This window comes from Falco naumanni, chromosome 2 (assembly GCF_017639655.2).
Source record: "Falco naumanni isolate bFalNau1 chromosome 2, bFalNau1.pat, whole genome shotgun sequence".
NCBI classification, from domain to species: domain Eukaryota; kingdom Metazoa; phylum Chordata; class Aves; order Falconiformes; family Falconidae; genus Falco; species Falco naumanni.
In genome coordinates, this window is record NC_054055.1 from 63553891 (window position 1) to 63567753 (window position 13863).

A 13863-nucleotide genomic window follows, 5' to 3' on the forward strand; every position below is an offset into this window, starting at 1 on the left:
AGATATGTGCTACTGATGAGAGGGCTCAGAGTTTGAGTCTATTAGCAATGATATGTCTCCCTTCTTACCATACCTCTCAAGTCACTCAAAGAAATGTTTGTCCGATACAGAGCTAATGTTTCTTTCCACTGTGACCAGCCACTGTCTCTGTCTGTACCACTCACACCTGGGTAAGGTAATATTAAAAGGAAAATTACGGTCGTTGAGCAAGCTGACTGATAGATGTGGCAGTAACACTAAGTCTCAGCAAAAATCTCAGAAACTTTAAAAAAATCTCAGAAAAAAATCAGAAAAATTATCATAAATTGGTTTGTTTTAGTAATTGTTTGAGATGAAAACCATTTCCAACTGGTAGCATTCAGCCTGTTCGCATCAAGAACCATTATTTATGACAACAGGTGTAATCTGTCCCCTGGGAGAACGGGGGGAGTCTTAATTAGGATTCTGAGGGTCCTCATTTGAAGGCTAGGTTACATACTTCATCTAATCCTAGAAATATTTCCTCATTATACAGTATCACTTCTAGTTTATCCAGATCAGACATAAGCCTACTGGCTTCCTTCCTGGTTACTGGCAGAAGTTGGAGGAAGAGCAAGAAACGTTTTATCTGGGATAGATGAAAAGGCATGTTAGATCATCCTGCCTCAACAGGTTCATTTCACGTCTTTATGTAGGCAGACTACAAAACATGTCTATGGACTCTATGGATTTTGGAGCTGAAAACCATCTGGGATGAAAAAAAAAAAAAAAAAAAAATCAAATAACATCCTTTCTGAAGAATGGGACACAAGTATTGTAAAGAAAATTCTGTTCACCTTGCCAGGAATGGCTAATGGATGGAGCATCTCTTGATGAATGGCAGGATGTCAGCCAAGACAGTAGATCATCAGACAGGATGTCTTCTATATGTGTATTGTTTTTAGGAGTTGCCAAGAATTTTTATGTCGTTTCTTTATAACACACTTGTTTAGTCTACAAGATCAAGAAGTATTTCTAGTCTATAAGGACCTCCTTACAGAGATGTCATTCTGAGAAAAAGGCAAAACTGGAGACATTGTAAAATATTACCAGTTGAAATGCTAAATGCTGTTTTGTAAATCACAGAAATCAATGAGTTGTGGTTAACATCTATGCCTGGTTTTAGCTATTCACAGCTATGTACTAGTCTAAGAGATAAAAATGTTTTTTGAATATTGGCAAATCGTTGTTTTTCTAATTCTATGCTAGGAAATGTCAAACTTGAAATCAAAGTCTCAGTCACCACTAAAACTATAGCTGAAACTATAAGATATTGAGTATCGGAAACATCATGAGGAAAAGTGTCAGTGATGTTTAGTAACCATGAAAGAATAAAGTAAAATAAGGGGATTTTTCAGAACAAGAAGTACTCTTTTCTAATGTTTGTTCCTTTAGACACTGGTAACATGCCCTTTCATTGGTAAACATGGGATCATTCATGCTATATTTTGCCTTGGGATTCTCTGCTATGATTAAGGAAAGTAATTTTGCTGGAATAAATATGATTGACAGCTGGCCAACACAAATATATATGGACCCTTCCTCTGAGAAGAAAAGTGAAATAAAACAGAGGAAGACAAGAAGAAAGCAAAAACCAACGCAAAATAATCTGTAGTCGTATATAAAACAATGCTTGTAATTTTGATGTGCTGTCAATTCCTATTTAATTTTCAAAACCGAAGCAATAGTTTAATACAGAAAGTTACGATCGTGGTGGGTGAGATTTTGCAAATAAATGCCATAATGTAGTAATAAATTGCCATTATTGTAGAGGATACAGAGCCTTGTTCTGTTATGCTTGCCCTGTAGGTGAGATACTAATTATGTAAAATCTTCAACTCTTTTCATGTAGTGTGTGCATCATCTAATAGTACAAGACTAAGATTATCAAGTGGAATTCATAAAAAAGTTTGGGGTGACATGTTTTCCTCTCAAGAAGTGAATCTCCAGTAAATCAAGATATTTCTTCGAAATACCACAGTTTTGATAAGGAATGTTATTTGGTGTTGTCAATAGGCTGGCTGCTAAGGCTTTTACCTGGAGTTTTAGAAACTAGGACCATGTTCCTGTTTTGCCTATTTGTAATAATTCATTACATTAGTTTGGTTTGGTTTGGTCCTTTCCTTATACAAATATTTATATATTCCTTGAAAAAGTAAGAGACACCAATTTAACAAAATAAATCATGGCACTCAACTGGAATGTAAGCAATACAGCCTCAGATCTATTAATTGAATCTGATAAGCTGTTCAGTCCATGTTAAGTTGCTCTCAATAACTGTGAAATATAATGTAATATTTCAGATGCTATGCAATATTATGTAGCGGTTCATGTTTTGCCTTCCTATAAGGAAGGCTCTAGATAAGTGACAAAAAATAAGAATGAAAATTTATTAAGTATTCTGAACTTTCAAACTATTTTTTTCCAAAATTTAAGTTAAATAACATAATAATTCCGGCTTTTCAGTATTATTCTGAGGTAGTTTATTTTTAAAATGTCTAATTCTTCTTTATAGAAATGGACTGGTTTTGTTGAAAACACATTGTGACAAGCAATGTGCACCCATGTCTAATCAGGAACACTTGGGAATGAGGCTTACATTTTAAAACACAACTTAAATTGCACTCATTGCTAGTGATGGAGGTGGTGATATATCTTTATGCTTCTTGTAGAAATTCCCTTGGAGGCTAATCAACCTCATGATAACCTCCTCTGCCCAGCGAAGTCATTTTAGACTAGATTTATTATGCAGCTTTCTATGTCTGACATTTACACACACAGCCAGTCTTGTGACAATCAGTAGTGCATTGAACTAGTATGCCTTAGAAATGAAGATAAACTTCTTGGGTATCACTTCTGAAGAAGGCTGTGCTTTTCCCTGAGGATTTTGGTTTTTCTAGCTTGTTTTGCAGTACCCAATTATTTTATGTTTTTACTTTTTCTTTTGTTTATTATAATAGGAATTTATTTTCAGGGCTGGAGCATCCCCTAATTAAATGGTAGTATTTACAATGACTGTAATAGAACTATACTAAAGTACTTCAACAGTGGATCACATTTTTCCCCTTTATGTCTATATCTGGATATGCACATAGATTTAGACATAGAAGAAACAAGGGACATGGAAGAAAATTGTGGAAGGAAAAGTAGATTTTAGAAACAGCAGGCTGTGTTATTATTTTTAATGCATATAAACCCATACATTGACAAATTATGTTAGCAAAGGGAAAGGAAAAATCATCTGCTTTAGAAAGTGTCCATCTCTTTTCTCAGAAAGCTGCATGATATTACCTTTGGTGATTTTTCCTGTTCCAGAGAGCTGTTGGCTGTAGTGCAGTCTCTCATTCTGCTGGCAGATCATTTCACTCTGGAGAAAGTCTCACTGCATTCACATAGGCAAACTACAACAAATTTTTGACCGCAATCCTCTTTTTATGTTCTCTGTCTAATAATACCATGAAGAAAATAAAGAAAAACTCAGCCTCAGTTAGCCCAGACCCTTCCTATTTCATATTTCTCAAATCTTTCCAAAGCAGGCAGCAGGGTATCCCAAGACATTAATTTTTCTCCTGGTATTGAGCTTAGTTTCTTCTCCAGACCAGGGTTACAACAACAGTCCCAAGTAAGTACAGCATAAAAACACCTCTGTCTCTTTCCAATTTCTACTGTCCAAATCCTAGGTGACTGCCCTGCCCTAATCCCTCCACTGGGTCAAAATAAAAGCCCTTCCCTGAATGCAGACAGTGGCACATGACAAAACAGATGCACTGGCAACAAGTATTCTTTTGTGTATACAGAGAAGAAACATCAGTCTTCTTCATGGCCAAATCCTGACTGTTCTTTCCCCTGAGAGATGTAACCTCTTGTGCAGCCTGAGCTCATGGCCTCTGCTTCACGCTGGCACAGAGAGGACTTTGGCTTAACACATTTCCCTTGAAGTACATTTAGTAGGAGCAGTTCTGGCTGTCAAACAAATGTAAACTGGAGGGGGTAACTCGGGTCAGCTAAGCAATTTTGATGCCTCCCCTAAATGGCTATCCCTCATCTGAGTGAATAGACACCTACCTTTACCTTTAGAAACTGGACTTTAAAGAAGCTAAGATCGTTTCCTTCTCTTACAAATTTCATTTTTAAAGTGGCTGCTAAAACAGTCTTGAAGCCTGCTTTTTTATTTATGTTTGATATAACCGGGTTGGTGGGTAGAATTTTGCTTTTGTTGTATACATGGTCTGCTTGTGTATTTCATGCCATGTTTTTGAAATACAGCCTGCTTTTGTCCTTGAACAGAATTATTTTGTCAGAAACAAGTTAGATTATTCACTTGCTTGAATTTTTATTAACTGTAAAATCTTTTTTTCCCCAGTGACCACGTATTTGAAATTGGAGTACTGGATATTTTTGGATTTGAAGAATTTCAAAAGAATACTTTTGAACAGGTAAGTGGCTAAGTTTTGCTGAATTTACTGTTAATGATAATTCTTCTATTAAGGTTTTAGACAAAACAAGTGTTTTGCTCAGAATATAAATATACATGGAGGTGAAAATTTGCTCTTATTTTTTTCCCCCATTCTGCCTATATGGGTGTGAATTAAAGACACAGGCTGTGTAGTTATTAATCATTTTGAAAGAATCTAGTAAACACCTACCATAATAATTTGGAAGAGGGGTTGTCTCAGCACTTAAAGACAATCTGAGGAAAATACTTTGTGTTGTCTGTTTTTATGTTTGTGGAAGTGATACTTCAACTAGGTCGGTGAGTAGGAGGACAATACACTGGATTGGAAGAAAGATCAAAAGGTCTTTGGATGCCTTGGAGAAAAAATAGAACAAAAATCCTACATTATGCTAAGTGTCATTACTGGCAGATTCACCTCTGTGTGACTTTATAACATGTGACTTTTAAAAAAATTCAATTAAAAAAAATCCAATTCTGTGGAAAATAATTTAAACTTTAGCTCTCTGAATGCTTAAAAGTCCATTTAAGTATCAAACTTTTTTTGAAAATTACGGAACTCTTTGCCCGCCTCCAACATTAGTCTCTGAACACCAAAGCTCTTGTGAATTATGTGTTTCAGAAAGCATTAGCAACTCTACACAATGTGCTGAAAGAGATGTCTAAGTTATTGTTCAGTTGTTCATTCAATCTGTAATGCAGCAGAAGAAAATCAAAGCATAGAACAGAAAATCAAAGCATAGAAAAGAATAGAGATGGCATCAGCAACAACAAAGAACATGTTATTGTTTGAATCAAAATTGGCCCCTTCATCCCAGTCAACCCATTGTTTTATGGCTCAGCTTTCTAGTGAAATAGAAGTCATAGAGCCACATTAGTTCACTTTGTGTAGCATGTTTACATCACTACCCAATTTGCAAATGTTTGAAAGCACAAACAGGATGAGCTTACCTCTTACTTCAAAAGAGCACATAAGAATGCAATAAAACACAATCCATTTCCCCTCACAAAACCTTGTGCTGTTACAGTTCTACCTTGCTCAAACTTTCGCTGGATTAAGGACTATTAATGTGTGCCAGTATTCACAGTCATTTACTCAGTGTGAATGTCTACTTTGGGGAGGAAATATCAAGTGAAAAAGAAAAAAACATGTTAACAGACTGAATATATGCAAAAAAAATCTATAAAACCTACTGATTAATAAGGATAAAATATTCTATGCATTTTAAATGTCTCTCAAAAGAGCGGGGTGTATCTTGTGACTTACTGGTTATTTTCCTTTGATTCTGTTCTGCATTGTTTTTTGTCATAAAACTCATATAAGTTCTGCAACTGACATAATTAAATACCACAAATTCCAGTTTCTGGAGTAAGTAATTTTCAGCTCAGCGACTGCAGAGAATGCATGAAGAGAAAATATGAGACTTCAAGAAAAAGGAGTAAAAAGTAGCTTATTTTATGATTTCTGCACAGCAAACATGATAATTTCAAAGTGTATTTTGCATTTTTATTTTATTTTTTCTAAATAAATATATTTCAAGATACACTTACTGTCCCTCCACCTGGACTGCATGCATTTTGTTGACTAATATTGAGTAATACCCTGAGTCATTACCTCAGAAAATACTGAACTGCATTCCTGAAAAGGCAGAATAAAGGTGAAGGAATTACAAATAAAAATAATCATTTTTATATGAACTCTGTAATGTGATAAACACATCTGATTCCTGAAGTGATGGGTTGCGGTATCAATAAACAGAAGCGGTTTGTATCTCCACATGGCACAGTGTAATCATGCAGACACACACAAAACAGCCTGCACTCAAAAGCTCAAGCTGTCTAGTAGTCTAGCCTAGCTCAGTATTCTGCCTGGGCTCATTAACCCTGATGATAAACAGGCTTGTTAGCCCAGATAGGGTCCTTGTGCAAAACATTGCATCATGTCTGCAAACGTGCCCAGTGTCAAGCCCTGTGACTGCGGAACATTAACATTAAATGTTACAGCCAAACAGTGGAGAAGCCATAAAAATTACTTTTTCTTCACATTTATTTAAGATGGCATCACAAAAGTAATGTGGGGAAAATTAACCTTTTGCTTCAAATCAGTGTAAGACAAGGTGTTCTTTCCCATATCTGTTTGCTTGCTTTCTTGAAAAAAAAAAAAATTACAACTGTTTTCAAGAAAGATTAAAACCTGATTGCCCAAATCTGGGGACTTTCCAAGCTTCTGTGTGAATCTTTCTGGTACTTCAAATCAGGTCAGTGGATAGACAGTTTAATACCATAATTAAGAAAGCAATATGATACTAAATCACATGTCAATTTAAGCAATTCAGTTTAATAGACTGTGTTTGAGGATGGTTCAGGAAGAGAGAGCTGGATAAACTAGGTAGAATAACTTGCTCAGTGCAGTCTGTTGGAATGACAAGGCATTAGGGAATTGAAATGTCAACAGCAAACCAAGAACTGGTCTAGGAATGGTTCACGAACAATGCATAGGACAATAGATGTCAAAGAACTAGAAAAGTAAGGTTAATTGTGTCTACACCAAAAGTATGGTAACTTCTGCAGGCAGCGTGATGTGACTGACAGCTTCTAAGGAGAAAATTTTTATAGCCAATTACAAAGAAGAAGGCATTAGAAGTTAAAAGCAGCCTTAAGTAAGTGTATGGTTTTCCTTGTACTTGGTGAGCGTTGGTAAGCCTTCATTTTATAGAATGTGTGTAATACATTCAATTTATATTAGAAAAAATAGGACATGTAAATTGAAAATAACAGTAAATAAGTACATGGGATAAGTGACATTGAGTGGAGTTGTGGTTTCTGATGTGAAGTTTAAGAGTTGAAAGACAGGGGACAGTGTTTTTAGAAGCCACAGTCTGAGGGAGCCTTGCTCAATGAAGAGTGAAAGGTTCTGAATTACCAGGACTCAGTGAGTTAGTACTCATCAGCTAAGTCACGGTAAATGACTACAGTACACTGCTAGCTCACCCCAATTACAATTTACGGTCACTTCCTAGTAGTGGTCATTAGCTTGGAAACAGCATTTTCCTAGAGCAGCTGCATACCTGCTGTGTGCCAGAACAGCTTTGTGTACTGCCACACTGGAACATGGTCAGAAGTGAGCACAGATTTCTCTGTCCTAGTCTGTACAGAAATAGCCTTTCTTTTGTGATCATTTCAGGAAATGTGAGTGCTCTACCAAAAATAGCAATGGCAGTTTTCAGTGTTAGTTTTCAATGTTTCCTCGGGTTTTCTTGTTTGTGAGGGACTATATTTGTTTACAGTTTAATCTGCACTCCTTTGAAAGTAGAAAACTTCTGCTTCTCTTCCAGTAGAGTTTAAAACTTGGTTAGGTCTTATTCATGGTTCCTTCACAGCACAACTCCAAATACTGCAATCAAGGAATGCTGCTATCTTCGTTATACCTTTATGCTAGTATATTCTTTGACCACAAGAGCATGCCACACAAACGGAAAGAACTCATAGCCAATGAACATAACGAGCGACATAGGCAGGAAGGAAGGTTGTTAAAGCTGTTTTTAGGAAAACTATTACAGCAGAAGAACCAAACCTTAGAGTAGCAAAAGTAGCTTTTCTTCAGTCAGGTCTTTCAGCAGAAGTGGAGGTCTGTAATTGTGAAAGTATCACAAAGAGCAAGAATGCAGCTAAATAAAATGGACTCTAGTAGTGTTTTCTCTCTGATGTCAAATTCAGGTGGTAAGCTGAAAAAATATTTATCCCTTGCTAAACAGCTTGTTTAGCTCTTGCATGGTACATTGCCCCTGTAGACCTCTTAAGTTTTGCAGGAGAAAGTATATATATAATCTCCTCCTTTTTTATAGGAAATACCAGTGATTTATCTGAATTAGGACTGTGGGTCACTGAAACAGTCAAGTGTCTCTTGAGTCCCGTTCAGCTCTACACCCATTAAAGTATGTGCGCACTATCTGTGTGATGCAGTAGAGCGCTGGGAGAGGCATGGCTCCTGCAGCAGCTCTGTGCAGCACATCTCTCCTGACAGGAGCCAGCTGGCTCCGAGAGCACAGAGCATTGCCTGCCCCACTCAGGACTTCAGAGTCACCATGGTGAAGCAGAAGAGCCTGTAAAACCCAGCTGTGTTCACAGGAATTTTCACCTAAGTTTATTGTTAGGTGTGGTAGGTTTTAACTTTTCAGCATGTTATTTCTTTAGTTAACCCTGCTGAGACTTCATTTACTTTTGTCATGTGACCTTTCCTAGCCAAAAGAGTGTAACAGATTATTTTCTATTAAATCGCATTGCCTCAGCCATTAGACCGCTCCTTGCTATCCAGATGTAAGCTCATGTTGCCCATTCTGTAGACGGATGAATATGACTGGATAGAAGTTACATGATTTAACTTTTCTGTGGTCATTGCAGTCTCAGTGTTAGCAGACGGTCATGCACTCCAGTTTTTACATTCGGACAGTCTGAAGGAGTAATCCAATATTTTATTTTGTGCAGAAGAAATCAGCCTTCTTTGGTTTTGGCTGTCCAGAGGATAGAATGATGGTCCTGCTTGCCTCTGCACTAGCCTGTGGAGCAGGCAGCTGCTGGTGCATGCTGAGCTCTGATACTACATAGGGACTTGAATGCAGAACCTCCCACTGCAGTTCCTAGTGCTGGGGCATTCCTTATTCCCCATAGGATGAGGGACAGTGCTTTACTATCTTAATTCAGCCTTTAACAAGTTAAAATAACATCATATTTTTAAGTCAGAGTTTTGCTAGCCTCCATGCACGGGAAGGTGTTAATATCCTTGTTGCAGAGCAGCAACAGCCAGCTGATCCCTGGCATCAGGGAGCTGGGCATGAGGAGGATCCCAAAGCTGGCCATGCCCTCCCTGATGGGCACCATCCAGCAGGGCCTGAGCACGGTGGGCAGAGCCAGGGCCGGTAACGGCGTCCATCAGCAGCCCTGACATGGCAAGCAGCAAGCTGGGGCTGGGGTCCTGTCAGGAGCAGCTGGAGACAGGGCTGGAAACCGGCACCGCCATGGTGTTGCCTGGGACTGGGACCACGGGCAAGGTGCGGGTGGGGGTCCCAGGAAAGGCTGAGTGGAGCTGCAAAAGCCTATTCCTGTCCTCAGGGGCTTGGTGATACTGTGTTTTAATTTGTTCCTCAACACAGTTCCTATGGATTTTATGCTCTGCCTGCCTTTTGTCATGGTGTACCCCTGTTCCCTCTCAGTCTCTTTGGGTTTTTTTCCAGTCTGCACACATTTTTTTCCAGTTGTGCAGGACACTGTTGTCTGTCCAGTGTTCCAGTCAGCCACTGGAAAACCAATGTTACTCACTTTTAAAGTTGGTTAATTGTGTACCTGACATTAAATGTTTATTTTTTCTTTATTTTTTATGGTGGTCACTTTGTGGCCAAAGATGAAGTAATTTCCCTAAAATTGAGATTCCCAGCTAGATTCAGTTTGTGATTGATTGGTGAAATGCTGTGCAAGGATCTTTATTAATTGATATTTTACTTCTCCACAGCAGCACCCTTTTTTGTCCTACAGTACTTGCGGGCCAGTAGTATGAGAGAAAAAATAATTCAGAACTATTTCAGTGTCTTTAATTCCAAATTCTTTTAAGGAGAGATTGCTGTTACCATGTTTGTTTGCTTGTTTGTTTAATACTTCTATATGTACAAATTCAGGTGGGGGACTATGCCATTACTGAAATTGTGTCCCTTTTGGAGAAGTTTTTCAGACCTTTCTTTGTGAAAGGATTTTCAGGTGGCAGCTACCCATACTGTTTTACTTTATTTGAGGAACACAGATCAGCTAATGGCAACTGACCTCAGAGATGACATGAATTCCCAGTGAAATAAAGTTCTTCTGATGGAAAGGCAGAAGGACTATGTTTGAGTTTGTGTTGGAGCTGCAAGGAGAACAAGGAATCTGTATTAGATCATATTGTCCCTAAATGGCTAAGGAAGGAATAGAATTCCTTATTAAATACACTAAATTATTGTAATGAATGCATTAAATATATTCATTAAAATATTCTGATTGCTACTCTACATTAAGAAAAGGATGTGGAAATGTTAGGATACCAGATACAAGGGGGAACAGTCATCAAGACACTTCTGAAAAATAACTGATTATCAGGCTTAGGTTTAAAAATACTTTCTGAGTCCAACTTCAGTAAATAGAAGATGATTCTGCCTTCCGTTATCTTAGAATTACAAGTCTGAGAAATGCACATCCTTGCAAATTAAACTTGGTATTGTAGCTTCATCATCCTGGCTCATACACATACAGTCTGATAGATGTGTTGATATGACAGCTGCAAGCTTTACTCCATGCTCTGAACACACATCCCTTGAGAGAGCTAATGCTTCTGCATGTCCAAAGGATGTAAATGAGTTTTACAAAGGGTGTTTGCATCCATCGTTCCCTCACTGATTGACTGTCACCAAGTTTTCTTTTCATAAATCCCCCTTATTTTTTTTTTTTTTTTTGGCTATGCCTTTTCAAGTAGTTATTTATATAAAGTGAGGAGCAAGAAAATTTCATTAGTCATAGATGCTTTTCTGTCTTTGGAGTATGCCACAATTTTGGTCTTCTCCCTAAATTTGGATTTGGAGTGTACTTAATAGTACTAACTGGTCAAATGCAGTAAAAGAAGAGAGTTCAAGCTAACACTATTTAATGTGATGAATACTTATTGCTTTTACTGAATGCCACTATATTATTTTCCAAATTCTACAATTTAGATAATACTGCAAGTTCTTTGCTTAAATACTTGAACAAGAATATTTTTTTTAAATAATAATAATCTGGAAGTACTTTTTAATGAAGACTTGGAGAAATGGTGTATTTGTTTTCACTGAGACATGGTAGTAAGCTAGGATTAGAAAGAAAGACAGGTAAAAAGGAGGATTTCTTAAAAAGAGGCATACAGTGGAGTCAAAAAGAGGCATGTAAAGAACAGTTTAACAAGTACCATAGGTAACGTTGAGTAATGCTGCCAGATAAAGCAAACATACCACATTCAAAGGTTCTCCCACAACATTTGTTTTAGGTAGAAAAATCATTGTGTTTTCTTTTGCTGCTAGTACTGTATTTCCATCTAATTTTCATGGGTGCAATGAAATATGTGTTTAAAACATGTAGTTTTCTGAACTTTTCGTATCTTTGGAAGAAAATGTCATTGTTTTATATAATACTTTATATGACATGGAGCAAAAGAAGTTTGGTTAGCAAAGCTAGTTTACTTCATTTTCATCTGATTTCTACATTTCAGCTGTTTTAATTATTACGTCAACCTGTGTCGGACTTTTAATTTCAAACATTCATTTTATTACCTTTTTCCAGCAAGTTCTATAAAACACTGAAATGGAGAAAGATATGATCAGAATGTCTTGCTTTTCAGCAGTCTCTGGCTGGTCTCCTGGTTCTCATTCTGCAAGGCTGTTACTATCATTGCTAGAGACAGCAGCTTTGGTCAAGCTTGCAGTTTGTATAAGCACTTGGGCTTACTTTTTGGTCTGGTTTGCAGAACCTTACTGTCACTATGACAAGTCTGCCAATCTGAATGACAGTATTGCTTATGTTACTAAAAAGCACACCAATGCATGCCGTAATATACTGATCACTAGAATTTATGTGTGTGGGGCTTTTTCTGTACTCATACAGCAAGTTCTGTATGAATATTTTAACAAAATACTATGCCTTTTACTTCTGGCAGTTAAAACCAATGGTATTTGTCAGATCTTATCAAGATATGGCTAAGACAGTCTTGCTCTTTGGCTCAAATTATGTAGTTTAATACTTTTGCTGCGCAGTCAGGTCCTCAAGTACATTTATTGGTTTTACGTATTTTAGGAGATTGGCACAGGATAAAAAGTAAGCTTGAGTTGATAGTGATTTTGTCAACATTTCTTATGGTAAAATATACCTATGTAAAGTGAAAGGACATGGTTCTCTAAATAACTCATTTGCAAATAAAGATATATGCAGCATGCATCATTTTAAAGCTTTACATATCTTATGAAGTATAAGCTTGTAAGGGTATGTTGCCTTCTAAAATAATGTTATGAAAATAACATTCTGAAAGGATTTTGTAATTAGGATTAGAATTTGAAAAGTGATCAGTGAAGAATATTTTGCCTGCCACAAAATTTAAAAAGCTGTCTTTTTCCATAAAATAAGTAGGTAGTGTAAGTCAATTTTATAGTTTCATTGTAAATAAAATGAGATAACAATCTGAATCTTTAGAAATCTCACTTTAAAAAAAACTAGTGGGTTTATTAGAGGCTGTCTTTTGTCTGCATTATCATGCATTGGTAAAGGCAGTTAATAACAGACATTTGGTTATAAAATGGGGTTTTGTTTTGTTTCTTCTTACTGTTATTCACACTAGACTATTTCATTGTATAGCAACTGCAAGTTGACTGTGCTAGCATGAGGCATTAATGGAAAATTCAGGCAACTATTACACATCACTTGGGTTCTTTTCCCTCATCTGGATGTTAAGCCATGTAATTATAGGATTGCTCTAAATATTTCATATTTTTTAGTGTGGCTTACAGGTGGAATTGCTTTTACACACTTTATTCATTGAAGATATAGTTTATGCCAAAAAAAATATGTGACTAGTTTAGCCTGAAAAGAGACTGCATGCAAGCATACTTTGCATCATTCCTTATATAAAGGGTTCTTCCACCCTTTTAGGAGTTTCTGCTTTGTTAATTTGTTAGTGACAGTACCGTTTTGAGGACGTTTTAGAATTTTCCATTAGAATTTCCACTTTAACATAAATAAAACACTAAAAACATGTTTCCCACAAAGTTATTAAATATTTTTTTTTTGCATATTGTGAGCTTTGAATAAAATGCAAAAGGTCCCAAAAGAAACTGATACAACACCCACCTGTTTTTAATTGAAAATCAGATTCCTATTAAACTATTTATTTTGCAAAAGTGGCACTACACCTCTTATAAGACAATCAAAGAAAATATTTGAGAGGCTTTTATATTATTTATCTTTTCAAACTTTGAACTTGCCAGCCTTCCCTTACAATATCAATAAAATGGAGAGAATCAACTAATAAAATGTCCCTAGATGTTTTATAACATATATTTGTGCAAAACACAGTGAGTTATTCAGACACTGCTTTAGACTTCAGTGACATTGTATGTGGAAGCAGAGTTTTAATGTCCTTGTAAATTTTGAACTAACTACAGTCAGAATCTTAACCAAATATGTAGTTATTTTTTCTGAAAGCACATTGCATCTGTGTAGTTTCCCTGAATATAAATGGCAGAAGAATATTAAGTGTACCAATTTATACTTAGAGCTACCTCACTTCAATCAGTGGAATTAGTGTAAATTTGCACTATATTTGATAATGCTGGTGTTTGATAATTCTTATG

General features: G+C 36.6%; 1 protein-coding gene across 2 annotated transcripts in view; it reads left to right on the forward strand.

The window, feature by feature from the left end:
* MYO16 (myosin XVI) overlaps window positions 1-13863 on the forward strand; it is a 405668-nt gene that overhangs the window by 284710 nt on the left and 107095 nt on the right. For both annotated transcript variants that reach the window (XM_040584517.1, XM_040584516.1), the window contains exon 21: window positions 4382-4454. In XM_040584517.1, the coding sequence (XP_040440451.1) occupies window positions 4382-4454 (73 nt within the window). The remainder of the gene's footprint in view (window positions 1-4381; window positions 4455-13863) is intronic.